The sequence below is a fragment of the Lepidothrix coronata genome, unplaced genomic scaffold (assembly GCF_001604755.1).
Source record: "Lepidothrix coronata isolate B3197 unplaced genomic scaffold, Lepidothrix_coronata-1.0 Scaffold89, whole genome shotgun sequence".
Classification (NCBI taxonomy): domain Eukaryota; kingdom Metazoa; phylum Chordata; class Aves; order Passeriformes; family Pipridae; genus Lepidothrix; species Lepidothrix coronata.
The window spans coordinates 1021386-1042495 of NW_016690269.1; the positions used below are offsets into that span (position 1 = coordinate 1021386).

The 21110-nt window shown below is 40.8% G+C and overlaps 1 protein-coding gene across 1 annotated transcript in view; it reads left to right on the top strand.

The window, feature by feature from the left end:
* Window positions 1–4286, top strand: part of ERCC6L2 (ERCC excision repair 6 like 2) — a 51494-nt gene extending 47208 nt beyond the window's left edge. Inside the window, exons 18-19 of the mRNA XM_017821121.1 lie at window positions 764–951; window positions 3039–4286. Coding sequence (XP_017676610.1) covers window positions 764–951; window positions 3039–4002 — 1152 coding nt within the window. The 3' untranslated portion in view covers window positions 4003–4286. The remainder of the gene's footprint in view (window positions 1–763; window positions 952–3038) is intronic.
* Window positions 4287–21110: the final 16824 nt, after the last annotated feature.

The window sequence follows — 21110 nt, forward strand, 5'->3', positions numbered from 1 at the left end:
TTTATATAGTGTAACTTAAAATAGTGCAGTAGAATTTTAAGCTTTGGAGTTGTGCATTTGTCCTAAAGTGAAAATTTATGTCTTTAGGTCCCAAATATTAACATCTCTCTCTGTATGGTAGCTCGAGGTTTCTCACCAAAGTAAAGTTAAGAACAGATGTGAGATCCTAAAGCTCAAAAACCTTGTGAACGGCCCATGGAAATGAGAGAAATGGACACGGATCAAATAGAAACACATTGAGAAGAAACATTGTAAATCTGAAAGCAAATTTTGAACTGCAGATGACAAGGTGTGAACACAGTTTGTGTTTTCATCTCTAAAGTAGTGTTAGTAGGGAGACTGAGGGCATCACTAAGCAGCTATTCTTTCCTGTGATTTTATTTGAAAAAACTAAAAGGAAAAGGTACTATTGTTTTTTTTATGTGGGTTTTTCTTCTGTTTTTCCATGCTCTTCATACACATTATTGAATTTTCTTATTTCCTTTGACTTGCTTTTTGGCAAAGGGGAAATTTTGATGAAAATTCGTGAAAATTTCTGAAAAATAATTCAGGTGTAAATAGGATTGTATTTTTGTTCTAGATATCAGAGAACCAAGACTTCCCTTCCACATCCCTGGAATTTGTGACTGCGTAGGGACTCTGATTTGCAGCTGTGAATCCCAGTCTGAGTGCTAGCTAGGAGTGAGAGAACTGGGTGCAGTAGAATTCATCATTCTGTCAGAGACAGAGCTGTCTTAACGATTTCAATGTCTCATTTTACTAGGAAAATGATGAAAACCCGGAAGACAACACTGCAGAGAAGAGCATTATTAAGGGAGGGCAAGAAATGCTGATGAACAGTAAGCAACATCATCTGTATGTCAGGCATCCTGTGACCCAGAGAAAGAAAAAAGTATGCAGAGTAGGTTCAACCACCTTCTTGATTGGAAAGACACCCAAAGGAATACGCAGGTGAGGCTGTTTTGGTGAGTTGGAAGTAAAATTCTAAGGTTAAAACAAACTTCCCTCTGGGTGGTTGTTGCTTTTGTCCTTATTTCAGCCCTACTCAGGGAATACTGATTGTTTTCTCTGACAAGAGTGGAACTAGTGGGAAACTTCCACTGCCACCGCATTAGGAGTACTGCAGCTGATTAATTGAACACACAAATTAGAATGAAGAACCCTTCATTCTAAAAATATTCAGAACTGTAATCATAGTTCTCAGTAGTTTGTTGAGGTAAAATTTTGGTTGGTTCATGGTCATATAACACATAACTGTGCAGATGTCATCATGACAAGTGTTCAGGGTATGTTCTTCATGCACAACTACAAAACAGTGATTAAACTGTATAAAACAAGACATTTTGTAGTGTGAGCTTCTGACTGCCTACTGGTTTTGCCCAGATCTCATCACTTTCTTTGAAAGACTAATTAAAAAAAAAATTGGACTTTGTGTTTCTTTTGTAACATGAGACTCAATATTTTTTTAGTATTTTTTTTAATGTTTTGTTTCTCCCCTCATTTTTGGAGTGATAATAATTTTTCTGTTCCCTTGCTTTCCCTTTTCCCCCAAGCAATTGTTATTATTAAAATGAATTTTGAATTCCATTGTTACATAGATAGAAGTTCAATAAAAAGAGCCAGGTGGCATGTGGAAATAGAAAGTGGAAATCTGTAGCTGAGCTGACTAAGCAAATATTTACATAAAAACGTAAATAAATACCTATAGAATAGATATTTGGAAAAACTAAAAGGAAAAGGTACTGTTGCTTTTTTATGTGGGTTTTTCTTCTGTTTTTTCATGCTCTTCATACACATTATTGAATTTTCGTATTTCCTTTGGCTTGCCTATGTATTTTCAATTTTGTCTTGAGACAATTAAATTGCTATATGAGAACTGACAGGTAGGTAGTGCCTGTAAGTGTTCAGGATCTGTCATATCATCTCTCTGACCTCAGCTGTCCAAACTGTTACTGTAGAGCTGCTGGATTTGTTTACCAGAATAGACACTGACAATTCTAAATATTTACCAGGCAGGTAAAGAAGAGCCTTTCATTCTAAAAATATTCAGGACTGTAATCGTAGTTCTCAATGATTTGTTGAGGTAAAATTTTCTAAGGTAACAAAGTGACTGAGGCTGTTAATTCCAAGATCCTAAAGCCATATCTGGCAAAAAGCTTAAACCATTCACTCTTAAACATGAAGCAGGTCATCTGTTGGCACCTGGCATGCAGTTAGGCTTGGTGTACATGTGGATATGCCATGCAGTGAGTGAGGATGATTGTGTCTCAGTCCCTTTTAGTTGTAGGGCAGAGTGGGAAGCTGTCTGCAGTCACCTATTTAAGGCAAACAGTGTTACATCTTGCTGCCTTTTGGAGCCCCCATTCAGGAAAGACAACATGTTTGATATCCTTTCTCTGACATGGGAGGGTAAAGCCACCTCTCCAGCCTTCCAGTAAGGTTACCTGACCCCAGACTAGGGCTAACTCAATTAGAGTGATCTCTTTGAATTAGATCTTGGCCTTTCAGCAGAAATATATTCCATAACTCACTGGGTAGGATGATGTGGACAGTCCTTGTCTCCTGTGAAAGCTTTTATCCAACTCTTGTTTAGCAAGTCTTCTTCAAAAGAAATCTGAGCAACTATTTCCTCCACCTGCCTTCCCTCCCTAAAAGAAACCAAACAACAAACCAAACAAAAAACCCCCAACATTCAACCATCTGTCCATCTACACTTTTTTAGTAGGTAAATGCCTTCAGAAATCTGACCCTTTCTTATGGTATCTTACCTACAGTGACAGTCAGTAAGTCTTTGAATCGCAAGCTGAGGAAATCACAGTGTAGTTTGGGATTCAAAAGTCATTTCAGTTTTTCTGAAGTTATTATTCTTTCTTCTCTTTGCTAATAAAAACCAACAATGCTTCTAATAAGGGAGTTACTTCTGCTGATTACCTTCTGGATTATGTGAAGTAAGTGAATTGAATTAATCTCTTGAGAGCTGCTTTTGTTTCTAGTTGAAGGTGTCAGAATAACACGTTTTTCCTTTTTGATAATTACAGGACACAATTTGAGGAAATGGTATCCCACTTTAATATGGGATCAGTGAAGGACCTTGCAGAACATATTGCAAAAGCTACCTCAGAAACAAGGCAGAACATGTTGAAGGAATTCTATGTTTCCAAGCATCCAGAGGTGGAATCTTTCTTCTCAGTTGAAATACCAGTACGAGATTTATGTGACTGTGAGGGAGGAGAACTGGGTACAGCACAGTCTAGAAAAAGAAAATCCATTGTTAATTTTGGAAGATCAAAGTCTAGGCCTTCATTGACTGAAGCACTTCTGAGCAGAACTACAGAGACACGGGCCCAGCAGACATGTAAGGGAGGAGCAGAGAAGCTTCCCAATGACTGCTGCTCACAAGATGTGTTTGTTGATGCAAAATGTAAACAGTCACCCACTGTTGCTACTCAACATATTGAAAGGAGAAACAGTCAGGCATTCAAGGATTTTATGGCATCTGGCTCATTAAACAGTGAATCAGAGGTGCTGCCTGTCAAAAGTTGTGAAGGACAGCAGGACTCAGAGGGAACACAGCTGCCAAAAAAAAGATCCCTGTCTCAGTCAGAAAACGGAGAGAGAAAAGCTCAGATTTATAAGCAAAAGTCTTTTACGGACTTACTTGGAGATACCTCTATTCTTAATGACCTCTTCAGAAGTGATGGAAATGGGCCTGCAGGATCACCAAGAAGATTCTCTTCAGGGCAAGTAGAAAAATCAAAGGGGAAACCAAAAGATTTCTGGGATATGCTGAATGAGCAGAATGAGGAGAAGCTCAGCAAGCTCACGGACATAGCAGTCATACAGAAGCTGTGTGAAAGAGCACCTCGTTCCACAGTGGCAGAAGAGACAGAAGTGTGTGAAGGTTCTCTTTGGAAAAAAAATGAAAATTTTCTATGGAAAAAATATGGTGCAGGTGATTCAGATGAACCGTCCAGTGCTAAATCTTGTAATGCAGTAAAATGAAAGTTTGCACTTTAATTATTTTAGTTGAACATTGAAGAACTTCAGCAGTATGGAATAAAACATTGTAACTCCATGAAATTAAAGGCAAAATGATGAATTCATATCTATAGTGAGAGAGAATTATATTTTACAGGTGTGAATATGTATGTAACAACATGCAAATATGTATGTAATTACATAATCAGTGTATACATATGGGCATAGTAATGCATATAGACTACATATATTGTTAGCTATGATATATTAATTTTAAATTAAACTTTTTTTAGAATTTTCTGAGTGCACTTTGCTTTCTTTAATTCTATTTCTGGGCTCAAAAGCTGTGCTTTGTAATTTTTTTCCCTTTACTTACGTTTGGACACCCTCAGTCATCTCAATAATCCAAGGATAACAGGATTGATATTTCATATGTTTTCTGAGGTACTAGAGACTGAGGCACGTCCTGAGACAGGGATGGTGTCTTTGTGTCCAGTAGTTTTTGATGGGTTCCCACCCTCCATGATTTTGCTCTGTCTCTGAAGCTGTGGAACTTGTAGGTCCTCAGTGTCCTGTCCGACTCAGCTTGGCCGATGTGAAGAACCACCAGTTTTTGTTTGTTTGGTGTTTTTCATTAAGTGATGCTAGGTGTAGGATTTCATCTCCCTTTTTATTTTTATAGGCATAATTATGTCTTTGTTAGTTGTTGGGAATATGCAGTACAGTATGTATGGACTAAGATATTATCTTCTGGAATGCTGGATATAATAAAGCTTCTCAATGAAAACCGTTCTTCACAGATTGGAGGAGTGGTTATAAGATACACAGTGTTGTATCTCATTTGCCAAATAGTCAGTCACATTTTCCAATGCTGTGGGATCATGTGAGGAGTACCTTGTAACACATGATGAAAAGAGGCCAGGGCTTCATGTTGCTCTGGAAATCTTAACTCTAATCCTTGGTTTTGGTGAGTTGCAGATGTAATGTGGTATCAGTGCAGGGGTTTACACTGTGTATACTGTATAAAGTGTTTTATGTGAAGGGTAAATGTTGTGGAGTTTTAAAACCTTGGACACTGAACTTGCTCAGCAGCACTGTGAATGGTGGTAGTTTTTGTGGTGTAGATGACTGTCCATTGAAAAATAAGCTTAAATTTGATCTGGAGCAGCTTCTGCTTTAGGTCCTGGGAGCTGTTGTAGGCTGCACTCTGTCTCTGTTTCAAACATTGTGCACGTTTTTTTAGGTAGAAGCCATCTAGAATCCTAATTAGGAAATCTGACTTAACTACCTGGAACAAGGAGCTGAGTATTTAACATAAATGTTAAAGTAATAAAAGCCTTGGTCTTTACAGGTAACCAGCATAAGTAGGATTAATGTGTAACTTTTTCTCACCCTGAATCTATGCTGTTACCACTTTATTTAAGATAAATCTGAAATTTAGGATAGTTGGAGTAGCTTTTTAAAAACGTTTGAACTAAGAAAATAAAAGAAGCTGTAAACTGTTAGGCACGGGTGCATCTGAGTTATGTACAGCTGAAGGAAGTCAGCTTAAGTCAGGGAATAGGTATACCCTTCTTGTTGATTTTAATAAATAGGACATAAATTAAGGCCTTTTGATGGTGGCATCAGTATTGATTTTCATTACAGGTTATTGTTCTTATGCTTAGAGAGGCAAACTCTGCTTAGGTGAGGAAGAGAAGATTTGATGGAATAAAGGAGATGGTCATGAAATACGTAAAAAAACTTCTGCATAAAGGAAGGGAATTGTCTGTTTGTGTCTACAGCAAAAAGAGGAGTTAAGCGGCTTAAACTGCACTAAAGATAACTGAGGTTAGATAGTAGACTCTTTCTGAGAAAGACTGTCAAAGAAACTCTGTAAGGGTAAATATTAGTAGGTTGTGTAATGCCAGTATTGGTTATAATCAAAAATAGGAGAGAATACGCTTAAAAGTTGCATAGATGAAACTGTCCTTTTTTTAGACCACAAGAAGAGACTGATAACTTCTCAATCTGAGGGCCAGAAGGGGCTAAATAACCTTTTTGATTTCAGCTGATATGAGTGCACTCAGGAGAGTCTTTACCTGAGCAGGTTGGTCAGTCACAGTCTGAATCAGTGGACACCAGCGAGGGCAAAATCTGATCGAGTTCTTTTTACCCGTTTTAGAAGAACCTTAGAGCAGTGGAACTTTATGGGTAGAAGGCTGATCTGCAGGTTCAGATGATATGCACGAATCAAAACTTCCATAGATGTGCTCGTTTTATTCACGTGTATGCCAAATACTGACAATGTATTTGTGAAAATCTGTTTGCTGTGTGCAGTTGAATTGAGCTATGGAAAGACGTCTTGAAGTAAGATGTATGACACTCCATAGCTTCCTGTGTAATGTAATGTATTTTACAAGGGGATATCACCTAAGTATAAATACTGCAATTTAGTGCCCTGGGGATCTGTCTGTAAAATGTTCTTGACGTGGAGATGTCTGTATAATTTTAAAAAAAGAAGCTGAACAAATTAAAAAAAGAATTTACCTACATTTGAAGACAGATCCTTCAAATACTAAAACCGAAGAGATCCATTCTATCTTCTTAGAAATCTGTGATTATGATTTTGTTTGGCTTTGAAAACGAAGGAGGCTTTGGGGGATGTTGTCTTGAGGGTTATGGTGGTGTGGAGTTCATACAGCTCCCATGTGCAGGTTCTTGCAGGGAGGTATGGGCTACAGGAAAACTCTTAACAACCTCCTAGCACAAGGAAATAGCTTTGTGGTAGTTGTCACCTGATCTGGATATAAATCATTCAGGAGGAGAAGGGTGTCATTGCTTTCGGGTGGAAATGGTGTGCGAAGTTTTTGCTGTTCCCTGTTGCAGTGCCCTTGTTCTTTCACTCAGTGGAGTTCGTGTGGGTCTGGCACTGGGTCCCTGATGTAGCAGCTGGTACCAATAGTTCCTGTTACCTGTAATGAAAATTCTTTGACTGGAGAGAAAATAAGTTGCCAGAGAAGTAGCAAGAAATCTTGCCCTGCCTGTGCTTACAAATGCACCTATCTCAGCAACCAGTTTGCAAAACTGTCACCAGACCTAGTCAAAAACAGGAGTGTTTTGAGTCTGATTTACGGTGTAGTTTGGAGTGGTCTGAAGTGTGATTTGCAAACTGGGGCTATGCTTAGAACTGCATTGTGGGGGTAGCTGTGTGGTACCCAGATTTCATGTTTGATCTGGGGGCGGGAGACTGAATAATTTCAGGTAGTGATAAGGTCTCAGAAAGTCAGGGTACAAACATCTTGTGTACACATTAAGGCAGTTTGAAAGGATGTATTGGCTCAGTTTCAGCAGGTGGTGAGTTCAGGCACTGGAAGGCAGAGTGGTGCCTGTGCCATGGCTTCAGCCCAGTGAGTGAAAACAGCATTAACAGGAGGAAAGGGTAATTGGTAATAGCATTATCAAAGTATCACAGGGTGTTTTGAAGGTGATAATTATTGTTACTACATAAGAAGATGATTTAAGTTAAATTCCTTAGGAATCTCAACTGCAGAAGGAGGAGAGGATTCTTTTCTTCCAAGGAACCATTTAACTGCCTTTGCTGCTACATATTTTCCTGTTCATGCAGTGCCCTGCATATCTTATTCACTGCATACATTCCAGTTCATGCAATAAGTGAGGTAATATTCCAAAAACTCTCTCTCCTTGCATGTTCCCCAATTCAGTACATCTTGAGTTGGTGCATTCTATAGAAAAAGAGTGATGACTGCCTAAGTAGGCTTCATGCCAGTCTGCCTTCCTGATAATAGAGGCACCTGAAAAGTAGGAAACTGGCTTGAGGTAACTAAGGAAATGCAATTTCTGCTATTGAAATTGGCTGTTTAGTTCACAGATGAGAGAGGTAGGCAGTGATTCAAAGCATTTCAGAGGTATTCCTCTCACCCTGTAGATCCTATGCATATCATAACAGTGTCCTAATTGCCTGAATGAGTCTGTATCGTATACATGATTCTGCCAGCTAATTCTGAAAGAGGAAGAAAGTACATCCAAACAAGATGATTGGAGGGCTTCAGAGTTATTTCTGGTTTGGTCAGCATCCAAAAAGCTGAATTTCCTTTTTCAAAGACCAAGTGAAGATTGTGCTCTAAAATAAAAGGCATAATTGAATGTAAGCATGAGGTATATGCATGATACTTGAGGACAGATTGTCTCAGTTCTCTCAGTTTGCTTGAGCTGAGAGGATGGAACTGAGTGGTCAGAACCTGGCCTTGTGTCTGTGTCCACATGTAGTGCGACCAAATTGAGACTGCACACATCACTTCAACTAACTGGAGCATAAACAGGCCCGCTGCACTAAAGCATTGTTCTCTGAAAATGCACACAGTGTGGTTTGTGTTGGTCTGTTTTGGCCTGTTGCAATGGCTGGACGTTGGTTGTGTGTTTGATACCAACATTCTCGATCCCTAATTGCTGCACCCATTGAAGTGGGAAAGCAGTGGGGATACCTGGGGTGCTGAACGAATACCTGCTCAACTCAGACTGAATCTGTATTTTCCTTCAGCAGAACTGTTTGTACTGGAAGGATTTTATTCCACTTTAGTTTGATATTGTTTCCATCAAGTGAATGCTTATGTAAACATGATCTCACATATCACCCTGAAAATCATTCTATGCCAGTTACTTCCAAAACAAATACCAGATGTCTGTTTATATTTGAGGTAACTGCTCACAGCTATTGCCAGCACTTGCCTCTTGGTTGAGGCTGTGGTGGAAGTCCCATCACAGTTTCTGGTTGTTCTGGTTCATAATTCTATGGCAAAGAAAACAAATTCATACTGGGGTCTAATTGGGACTGTAATTTAAGTGCCCCTAAGAAAGCTGTTATCTTAAAAGTTCACTTTGGTGCTTTGGTCTCATCACAGCGAACTCAGAGATTTAACTTGTCCTGGTCCTTCTAAATGCAGATGCTGTAATAGCATAGCTACAGGATTTTGGGCTCCTTTCGCTTCTCTCTCAGCCCTCCACTGTGTCATAGTTGTGGTTATATATATATTTCTGTAACTACAATGTGCTAATTCTAATTTAAGAGTCTTATACTTGAGGGCAGTATCGAGGAGTATCTTCTCATTAGTCAAATGTTGAGGTTCAGTTCTGCTTCTGATGCTTCACTGCAGTATTTAGGATTAACGGAGTCTAAGTTCCTTGTAAGGGACATTATTACTTTTCATTACTGAATGCTTTAATCATTGCAGGTAGATAATATATATTTTATATATGTATTATATATATACTGTCTGGCACATATTATACATATATATGTATGTATAAATTAGAATTATTGATTAGATTATATAACATAATCAACTTCTAACATACAGTAAGGGAAATTATGATTGCACGAAAAAAATGTATTTTAGGCCTGTGGCAATTACCTTCATACTTGATATACTGTTGTTTGAATCTTGGGAACATAGAATAATTTTGTCATTTAGAATTTTGTGGTTCTATCAAATTGTTGTAATTGGATAATTTACCATCTGGTGGTCCTTTGTTTCAAACTCTGAAACCATAGGCAGCTGAGAAACCACTAAAAAATTGTAATTTGCATCCATCACAAATACCTACATTCAGTGGCATTCATCTCTCTTATTCTTTGTAAGCTGCACAGAAGAGACTGTGCAGTCTCTTATTTTGTTCTTAGGCTGTGCAGTCCTCTATTTAGTTTGAGAAGAAACTCAATAGGAAAATGTGCTTGGAATAAACTGTGGTGTTTCTCTTGAAACACTTCTGGATACATATTAAGGGATTCTTTTTATAAATTCCACTTCGTTGAAAGAAATAGAAGCAGTAGGAAGACTCTTAAGGTGAAAGTTGGACTTGCTATTGCTTATGTAATGGAGAAGTTAAAGTAATAGTAATTTAAACTTTAATAATAATAATAATCCTTTTCAATAATGAGGAAAACTGCTTAAAATGATGGGTATTTTTTTAATGTTTTCATTTACCCTTTGGTTCAGGCACTCATGGTAAGAAAATAATTTTAGAAATTTTAAGGGAGTTTAAAAAATAGAACAAGACACTTTTACTTTCCTCTGTGGAAATCCCAAGAGTCATCTTAGAAGACTTCATGTTAAAGACTCAGAGCAAGCAATAAACCTCTCTGTAATTGAGTTACTATACTTTAAGCATGTCACTGGTTTATCTTTTGTTGTTTCCTTCCTTCAGAGATGAGAAGTCGGTGTTCAGAACCTCCGGGAAGCTGCAGTGATTCTGCTCTTCCTGGTAGCAGAGAACTCCCATTCTCAGCCTTGCAGGATAACAGCAGCATAACAGATATGAAGTCTGGGATGTGTGTCTGGCTGTACCTTTTGTTTTTGTTCAGGCAGAGAACTGGGAATTAATGGGAGAAGATTGTAGCTGCCCAATAGCTCGGTTTGAGTGCGTTGAAAGGGGAGCCCACTGGGCGGTTGTGCTTCACAGTAGCAGAGCCTGCAGCTCATCTGTGGTGCAACCTGGGCCTCCTCATTCTTGGCCTTGTGCTGAGACAGTCACAGGGAAAAACTGCAGATGAGAAAGGGAAAGAAATGAAGGGATCTCTGCAGAGGACACCACGTTTCAAAAGGGAAAGGAGGTGATGTCCTTGGGAAAAGTTAGTCTTGGTAAGCATACAGTGGAAGACTGTGCCAGAATGCATGAGCATTTGTAATGCTGTCATTTTCTAAACTCTGAGTGTTTTTATAATTTTACTATTTCTAGCACAGTTTTGACAAGGTGCTTTTTGAAAACTTTCGGATAAAACCATAAAGAAAAACAAATTCCTTTACTCAGAAGTGATTGATTCCCACGTGGATCATTATGAACATTTAGAATCAAAATCTGAATTACTTGACCAGTCGGAGTGGCTAATAGCAGTAGGTCACAGTCTCTTTTGTGGACCAGCCAGTCAGGGGAAGAAAGGACGTAGTTGTTAGTAGATGTCACAGAAACTGGTTGAATACAAGAGTGCAGGCATTTGTGAAATCTTGGTTCTCTTCTGCAGTCTGGAGACAGTGTTTGTGTATTTAACACAATGGATCATTATGCCCTGGCTATGTTGCATCTGTCTCTTGGAGCCCGCTCTGCTTTTGTGTTTCTTTCTTGTGAACCCAAGCTCTTGGGCTCATTTCCAAGATAACCAGCTTCCTCAGGGGTGCTGCATGGGCACCATCCATGGATGTTGATGGAATAACGGGCAGAACTTCACTCTCAGCAGCTTCTGGGGGCCAGGAGCATAAATTGCATGCAAAGACCCAAACTGCTCTATAAATGCTTTTGTAATTGCCAGGACACTGGGTTCATCTGTGGGAAGGACGCACACGTAGTCTGGTGGTGGAGGAGGTGTGTGAGCTCAAGGTAGTCTTTTCTTTTTGTAGAGTGTTCAGAAAATAATGGTACTTCTCTCTAGGAGATTTATATGGAACATGGGTAAACCACAGTGTTTAGAGCTTAACGTGGCCAAAATTTGGTTTTCAGAAGGCTAGTACTGGGCATGACCCTGACAGTCTGGCTCCTTACAGAAAGGTATTTCTCCCAAAACATGCAAGCAAAACAGATTCTCACTGAAATGAGAAAAAATGTGGGGGAAAGGGAGATTTCTCCCCTTTAGCCCCCTTTGCAGAACAGCTGTTCTGCTTCAGTTGAAACTCAGCAGAAAAACTCAGCCTGCCACAGACACTTGGCGTGGAGAATTTCAACTTGAGCACTGAGAGTTTGACAAACTTATAAACAACTGAATGCAGGGTCCTATAACAGAAAGTGTTAAGCAACCTTAAGTATTGGTGGAAGTACCTGCAGTGCATATAATAGGAGTGTAGATGTGCATTTGTAGGCATGAGCAGATAGTATCAGTGGCACAGTTGTGTGATGGTATCACTGACCAGGTACAAGGCAGCGAAAGGGAGTCAGCCTGTGAGCACCTTTGCTTGTTCCTTTTAACCTCTTCAGGGGCAGCTTAGCAGTGGTGCTACAGTTGTGATGCAGGAGAACTCCTTGCCTGTTGAATGCAGTAAAGCTGCTTTTTTTTGGTCCAGCATAAAGGAAATATTTAAGGAGAGCTGGGCAGGGGTTTGGCTGCTGTCTCACTGTTGCAGTGCCCTCACCTGGTGTAAGGCCGTGCAGAATTAAGCCTGGGAGAGTATATTGAAGCAATGGAGTAACAGCTATGGAAAAGTTTGCCCTTTGCCTCTTCTGTGTGTAGTTTGTTCTCACCAGCCATGCAGTATAGTTCCTATTTGATTTTTTAAATATGCAATAAGCATACCTGCCAGTTTTACTTCTCTAGATTATAATGGAAAATAATATTTGAAACACTCAGTGGTTTTAGCTTGACTAAACAGGGAGTGACAGAACCAACATTAGTCTTTAGGAAAATTGTGGGGAGGACTTTTCCTCATCTCCCTGTGCAGTAAAAATAGCTTTAATATGTTTGCATCAGCAGTTTCTCCTCTTGAAAGCTGTGTTTAGATGGCATAGGCTTTTTGCTATTTCTCTTTGGCATGGTATGCACATACTGTACTAATCCATTTTTTCATCAGCTTGTTGCTCATAATGAGCCACCTAAGCTCTGAAAACCTCCCTCTGCTCTAGCTGTAAAAGAATGCTTAAAGGATTTAGGGATGTCAGTCATCATCTGGTTTTTTTAGCAGGGGTGTGTGTGTGTGTGTGCGAGGACGAGGGAAAGAGAGCGCCTGAGCCAGAGTTCAGAAATTACACTCTGTGTGTGGTCTGGGGTTATTTCTCATTTCATGAAATGCACGCTTCATTCCTGGCTCAGACAAACTTGCACGTCACTGAATAAGTCCCTTATCCAGTTTCCAAAACACTGAAGAGATTTGAAAGGGCTCTGTGGGTGGACTGCTACTATCAGCAAAAGCAAATAAGCTAACCTATTTAGCTAAGCATTTTTTAATACTTGAGCAGAATAACCTTCAGCAACACTTGAACAGTTGTGGCCAGCCAAGGGAAGAGAAGAGGGGGGGCAAACGCAGAAGTTTAAGCAGTCATACTTTAATGAACATTAAAGGCTGGCTGAGCAGCCCAGGGATGGCACTGGGGAATGATTAAATGAACTGACTGTGCTACCAGGAGTTCCCTGTGGTGTGCTGGTCACAGTTTATTCAGCATTTCACCTTCCTTTAATCAAAACTGGTGCAAAATTATTATAGTAAACCCCAAAAAGATTAATCCCAAAACTCCTTGTGTCAAGCTGTTTTGGTGTCCAGAATAAGTAAATGGCTCTACCCTGGAACACCATGAATGTCATCAGCAAAGCATTATTGTAGCAAATTCTGGCTCTGTGATAAATCTCAGCATTCAAAATAAATAATGTTTTATTTCATGGCAGAAAGAAAACAAACCAACCAACCAAAACGTTACTGTTCATTTAACTGGAAATTGTTTGGCCAAAACAGGGTTGAGTACTCCAAATCCTGGTTTCAGTCCAGTATTCAGTGATCAGAATATCTCTGATCTTGATAGATTTACTCCAAATTAGCAGTGTAGCCAACTCTGCAACTGCCCTGCACTAGTGTGGCCTCACCTTGAATGTTGTGTCAGGTTGGTCACCAAAATATAAAGAAGATATTAAGCTTAAGAGTGTCCAAAGGAGGGAATGAGGATGGGGAAGGGCCTTGATTTGAAGCCGTATGAGAACACTGAGGGCACTTGGTGTGTTCAGCTGGAGCAGAGGAGACTGAGGGGAGACCTCACTGCAGTTCCAGCTCCCTGGGCAGGGGCAGAGGAGGGGCAGGGACTGAGCTCTGCTCTGGGGGACCAGGGACAGCACCCAGGGAATGGCTGGAGCTGTACCAGGGCAGGCTCAGGTTGGATCTCAGGGAAAGGTTCTTCCCCCAGAGGGTGGTTGGGCACTGCCCAGGCTCCCCAGGGCAGTGGGCACAGCCCCAAGGCTGCCAGAGCTCCAGGAGGGTTTGGATGATCCTCTGGGGCACAGGAGGTGACTCCTGGGGATGGCCCTGTGCAAGGCTGAGGGTTGGACTCGGTGAACCTTGTGGGTCCTTCCAACTCAGCATGTTCTGTGATTCTGTACACGACTGGTATATTTACAAGATTAACTTCTTTACAGCTCTGAACTAAATCAGGATGAAAGAATCTCTTTCAAAGTGAATCTCGGAGAGAGATGTTGGATCCTGAGGGATCAGGATCTGTGGAAGCCCAGGCAGGGCAAAGTAGGGTAATGTAATTTGGTGGAGGCATTCTGTGACAGGTATGAACAATGATCTCCTTGCCCTGGGTGGCACGGGGTGGGCCTGCACCTCTCAGAGGTCTGGCAGAATGCAGGCTAAAGGCTCTGCCCGAGGTGTGAGGTTCCTGCTTTGTTCTGGCATGAGAGAAGAAATCATCCTGTTGCAGACAGGGGGTTTTACTGAGGTCTTTGCAACCCAGAATGCAGCTTCAGATACTTCTCACCTCCCAGTGTCAGTGTTAAGTTAGGTCCCAAGGGTCTCACACTTGGAATAAATAGTGGAGAAATGAACGTTGCCAAGAGGCTGTTGAATCACAAGGGAGAAAGAAGAGGCATTTGATTGTTTTGTTTCCTTCACAACATCAGCAATTCTTACTTGCCTAGTGCAGGCCAAAGATTGATGAATTGCCAAGCCAAGTGGCATGTTGTCTTTTCAGAGTGCGTGGAGCTGGAAAGAACAGGTGACTGTGCAGTTCTTGTCCGTGTCCACAGGCCACTGCCACAGGTCTTCTGTGTGGGAAGGAGGGGGCAGGCTTAGCCTTCCCTCTGACAGCAAATCTGTCCCTGGTCACCCTCTCCCCACAGGGAAAGTGCACATGCAAGTGTGATGGACCTAGACTGACACAGAGCTGTGTCAGTGAAACTGTTCCACCTTTCTTAGGTTGTATGGTGTGTGATTGAGGTGTTTGCTCTAGCCACAAGTGATCCGCCTGCAGCACATCTCCTGCTGTTCTGCTGGACAGACCTGCACTGGAGGGGCTTGTGACAGGGAGCACTTAGTGCAGTCAAGGATGAGTGGCATGGAAATCCCTAAAGCGTGTGCAGTTACTGTCTGGGCAGGTCAGGCCACACAGAAAACACAGAAAAGATAAATTTGTTGGGCATCCATAACTAAAAGATAAGGGTAGACAAAATTGGACAGTGAAGCAACTTAGCTGAAAAGGTGGGAAAGGTGGGATTTGAAGAAATTTTTAAGGTTTACTAGGGACCTATCACAAAGGGTCCAGAGAGTTCAGGATACCAATACACTAGAAGTCATTATATGTTTTCCCTGCCCCTGGATGACAGCAGTTGATGTTGAAGATCTCTGAATTTTCACCAGCTCCAAAGCTGTGTTGTTGTTTATTTAGTCTGACTGGTTCTGGACAAGGTGTTAGCCTCTCATTCCTTTGTGCTTAAAGCACATCTGCAAATCCAGCTGCTGAATATGGGGCTTTTCTCAGCAGTTGTCTGCATTAGTATCTTGTTACTGAGGCCAGGCTGTGCTGCCAGACCTCCCCAACACTGTCCAGACAAGGCTTTCCCAGAGCTGGATGAGCCCAGGAACAAAAAACCTCACCAAAACCCGCTCAGAGAAATCAATGCCAACTTCAAATACCACACTTTAAAGTGCTTCTGCTTGTAAGCCAGCAATCAGAAAACCCCTGCCTGGAAGAGGGCTCTGGACCAACTCCTGTTATAGGACTTGACTCTGAGTTCTTGGTGGTAAACGACCACATTTCTCCTTGGGGCCTGTGGGTGTCAGAGAAAAGATGCATATGGGAAAAGTCACAGGCTGAAAGCATGGACATGTTTTGAACACTAGAGGTAGTTTAGTAGCCCAGGCCTGTTTCTGATTAAAATAAGAGTCCTTCAAATGAATGGAATGTAAACCACATACCAATTATTGGAATCCCATAAAGGAAACTCCCTTTTCCGTCTGTCTATTCATCCATCCGCCCACCCACAAAAGTACAGTGTCTCAGAAATATCCCTCTGCAGAAGTGGTGGAAAAATTCAGTGCTTGCTTCCTTTTTCCTTACCTCCCAGGTGCTGGATGACAAGTAAAGAGATGAAATTGCAGTGAGGCCACTTAAGCAGTTATCAAAGAAATGGACCTGCTAATTAAAAGGATAATATTTCCTGGCACCAAGAGAAAACACGCAAAAGTGAATCTCAGTTTTTTCCTCAAGCAAACTTCTGTGGGAATGTGACTGTGTGAGGGCTGCAGGAACAAGCCTGAAGAGTAAGACCCACTCAAAGTGAAAGCATTAAATCAATGCACTCATGAGAAAAAAATGCTAAGGCATGCATATACCTGTTTCATTTGGCAAATCTCTCACTCTTTTGTGTTCTCGTTGCACTTGAAATTGAAGATTTTCCATGTAATTGACTGCAGTAATTAATGTTCCAATCTCTTCCTTCTGTGGGGCAGGAGGTGTTTCTCCCAGGTCAGCTGTGCAGTGGAAGTATTACAATATCTGTTTTGCAGATGGTAAAACCAAGACACAAAGTTCAGAAGCAGCAGATAAGTGCTGGAGTGTGTTGGAGTCCCATTCCCATCCCTGACCACAACAAACACTGCTTCTCCTAAGTGTGCACTAACCCCAAACACGCTGTTTAAATGAGCAGCTCTTCCCTGTGTGAATGAAGGCAGTGGGGCTGTTTTGGTGAGCACTCTCTAACATCCCTGACCCCACACAAGAATCTATATTCATGGTGAAGGTAGTACCAGGGCATGCTTTTTACATTCCTACTGGTAATTGCAGGACAGTTCAGCCTCAATGCAAAAGGCAGCCTTTGAACAGCTGGAAAAAGTTTTAAATGTTAATAATTTGGGCAAGACTTCGGTCTACAGTAGTATTATGGTCTAGTTCATGGTAATTGTTTTTTGATACTCTGCTGGCCTCTAGAGGGATAATTTATACTCAGGCTGAAGCAGTAGCCAAGGGATTTTAAGCAATACCACCTGCTCTTCAATCTTCCTGCCAGGTAGTCCTTTCTTCCTTTTCTCTTTTGCAAAGCTTTTAAGTAATGAAGCTTTGTAGCTCTTTGGAAACACTTTTTCTTTTCTTTTTTTTTAGCTTCCATGATTTTCCTTCTCTCTAGGCAATAGATGTAAGGTATATTTCTTCTGCTTGAATATATTTCTTCTGTTTGCGTAAGGAAGGGTAGAAGATCCTGACAATAAACACCTCTCAACAGACTCAGAAACTCTGAGGGAAATGTGCCAAAGGGGAACCAGCATTTTGAGTATAACATTATGCACAATTTAAAAGCTCTTAAATGCTGAGCATTCTTCTCATGAATTCTATCATGTTCACTGAAAATAATAACTCCATCGTGAAAAAGGAAATTAAAATCATGGCTCTGAAATTTGCAATAGGCAGCACATCTTCCTTGGGTTTTCCTGTTTTCTTCTTCTCTACTCACTGCAAGGATTTGCTGTATTCTCAACTTCATTCCCAGACTCCACCTTTATTTTTTCAGGATACATGTATCAAATCAGAGAAAGACTTTGAACAGAAAGGGTGAAAATTTTCTTCAGAGAGCAGATGATGATCTGTAAGCAGTAACTGCTTTCAGGAAATACTGTGGCTGTGTTAGTATTAAGTATATATATTCTTAATGCTTCAAGTGTACCTCTCTGTAACTTCAGAGCATGGCAGGCATCTTGGTACATGTATGTGAAGGCCTGTGTTATTATTCCAAAGTCATCTATACCTTTTATCCAGTGGCAAACATCCTTCAGGTCCTCAGCTCTGCCGTGGCACTTTGCCCCCATCCACTATGGCCAGTCTCTCCCAGCTGAAATGTCTCGTCTCTTCAGGATATTCTTATTTCCAGCATGTTGGCAGTGAGGTTGGCTTGATGGACCCCTACCCAAAGTCATTTTTAATTCCTCTGTGTGCAATCACATGATAATTGTAGAATATGTTTATATGAACTTCTTTTTGCTTTGAGGTGACCATCAGGAAGTGTCAGTGTGGAGAGGAGCCTTGTCTAGAGATCACCTGGTTGTCAAATGCTGTTTTAATGTTTAGGTTGATATAGGTGTGGACCAGTTTCTCCCACAAAGTCCTTTGTACCATTTAAACATGTGTGGCAAATATTATTGGGTGCAGCAAAATGTCAAGTTAGGCCTTGGTAGTAGGATGCACATCTATCATGGAATTTGCTTCTGTTGAGCCTTATTCTAGTAAAGCATTGAAGGAAGCAAAATAAAAACACTGAAGGAAGCAAAAGGCTGTAATAATCAAGATCTGTGTCTGTAATCTACAGCAACACTAATTTTTGCTTCAGGAAGGCTAGGATTCCAGTCTTATGTGGAAAAAACTAAAGATCCTCTACCAGTGTGTAGATTCTACACCTGTCTTCTGTGGAAAGATCTCCTCTCATTCCTTCTCTGTGCTGTTATTCTGCAGATGTGTCATCAAAGTGCAACCCACTGAGTTATTTATCAAAATTTGCATGTATTCTTCAGCACATACAGGAAGCTATCAGGTCAAAAAAATGTGGTGTACTGGAGTGACATGTAAACATTTGGTGAGAACTTTTTAAAATCTGAATGAATGCTGATGCTTGCTCAGTGAAGCCAGACAGGCTAGCCCATATAAAACTGATCTTCATGAAGGTATGTTTTTCCTAAGTACAGCTGTTAAAGATCATGGTGAATCTACGTGGTTCATGTGCACTGTTAGTAAAAAACATGTCTGCAAATGGAGAGCAAATAAAATGCGGGAAGTTTTAATACCTTGATCCAGGTAAGAATGTTAATGGGCCTGTGTAGAGCTGCAGAGTTTCAGTGTTGTTTTGCAGCCTTGGTTAGTGTGGGATGTGTGACAGGAGGCAATCAAAAAGCAAGATTGGCTGGCAGGGTCCTAAAATGTACATAGAAATTACTGGATTGGTGGCAGTGGTAACTACAAATGGCAGGGAACTGCAACAGCAACAAGTCACCTGAGCAGCAAATAACAGGGGTCAGAGACAGCACAGAGACCAGATCCAGAAATTGTGTCCTTTTGTCATGGGAAACAGCCTCTTTAAATGCAAAAGCTTATTTGTTTGAACAAACTTTGAAGTTCAACTGCTGGAAATTGAAACATATTCAAAAATACGTGGGTCAGTGCAAGCCTTTCAGGAAGAAAATACCGGGTTGTTTTGGGTTCATCTGGTTGCAGGTGACAGCACAGAACTGGCTGAAAAGGTTGCAGTTCTGCAGCTGCTGTGTGACACAACGTTGTTAAATGAGAGGTAAACCAGAACTTGATATAACTTTCATGCTTCCTCTGGCTTCACACTAGACTACCACAGATGATGTAGAGGGACAAATGTGCAGAAAAGCTATGTGATATGAGCAACTAAACCAGAGGAAATCCATCTCTTTCTCTTGGGTGTTATAACAGTAAAGTTCTCGTGTAGTTGTAAAAAGCTGACACTAAAACTCTATGTTGTGAAGTGCAGGAGTGCTGCATTCTTTGGCAGAGAGTGGGAAAAGGGTGTTCATCTGATCTGCAGAAGTACAGAATATCCAGGAGGCTTTACTACAGAACCTGTATTATGTGCTGAATCTCACCACCTTCCCTCACTCAAGCTTTGGTTTGAATCACTCCTTATGCTCTTGAATTTGGAGACTGGAACAGGCATGCAGTGCCAGTGAATATGGCCAAAGAGCCTGAGGGCTTGGGAGGAAACAGGGAAAAAAAAGAATTCCTGCCTAAATAAAAATGGAGCTTCAGTTTCAGGTATTGTCAGTGTTGGATCAAAGCTTCTGGGAAGTACAAGAAGCCCATGGTAGGTTTTCCCACGTGGAGTAAATTCATACCACGTGCAGGAAGTTCTTTCCTCTTCTTGCATTTCAGTCCCCCTCCACGTCAGCAGAATGTCTCAGTGCTTGGCAGAGGAGCTCAGCAGCTACTGAGGGCTCCTGGGTGGGAAATTATTTTCTCATATTGCAAATAAGCAATTTCTAAATCTTGCCCTAGGGGTGCTGGAAGAAGGAAGCAGCAATAGTGACAAGGACCTGGAGATGGTAATTTTGTGTCACATTCTGATCTGATGTGATCTCACATTGAAAACAAGCTAGAATAGCCAATTCGTGTTTTCAGGTGCTTTTTCCCATATGCTGTGGGTCTTCTGGGCTTCTGGCAACTTCAGGTTCTTGAAGGGAAGACGCTGAATCAGAAGACTTTGAAAGATGTAAGCAGATATTTGTATACACAAAGAGATAATGCCCCTGTAACTTTTTTGTATCTTTTTATAGATTCACCAGAGTTTAAAACCATAAGGGACCATTAGATTCTTTCACAACCATTGAATTTCATTTGGTTTGTGTTAGGTCATTAAGCATACTTACAGTACAGGAATGTTAAGCAGCTTTTACTGTGTGTTATACAGCAATAGATGCTCTGTATAAAGATAGGCCACAGCAGTATATGTATAAATAGCCTTCAGATGTTCATTATAATTAGCAAATCTTCATATCTGAAAGCCAACCAATTTTTCCACGTTATTGTGCTGTATCAAGAACACAAATTATGTGTAGAGGCATCCTATCATCCATTCTTACCCATTGGCCTACAATGTTAAAACCAACAAAACTGATTTCCAGAAAACTGGTTAATTTTTAATTTTTTTTTCTGAAAACAGGAATACAGGGATCCAGGATGGCTTTGTGTTTTCCAGACTCCCTCCCACTGCCTTGCTTGGGTTTGAAATTGCTGAATAGCATTTCCAGTGGAAACTCTACTGTTGAGTTCGTGTTTCATTACTGGATGCCTTTTCCTCAGTGAGATTTTAGAACTTTTCCAAGAAAGGGAACAAACTCATTGGAATATTAGGAGAAAACTGCTACTTTCAGTTTGTGTGGGACAATTTCTGGAAACCATCTGAGTGGGCCAGTTAGCACACTGAGAACAGTAGCACAAGAGATGGGAGTCATTAATGAAAGACTTTGTTGTGTGGGGTTTTTTTTTTTAGTCTTCATTGCTGAGGAAACTGGAAGGTATTTAATGAATCAGGCAGAGCTCAGATGGTGAAATGCTGTCACTGACAACTAAATTCTCCCTTTTAACACCTTTGGTGTGCATCACAGCATCAAGAATTTAGTAGGTAATTGCTCCCTGTTTGCAAGGGGTCTCATTTTCAGAACTGC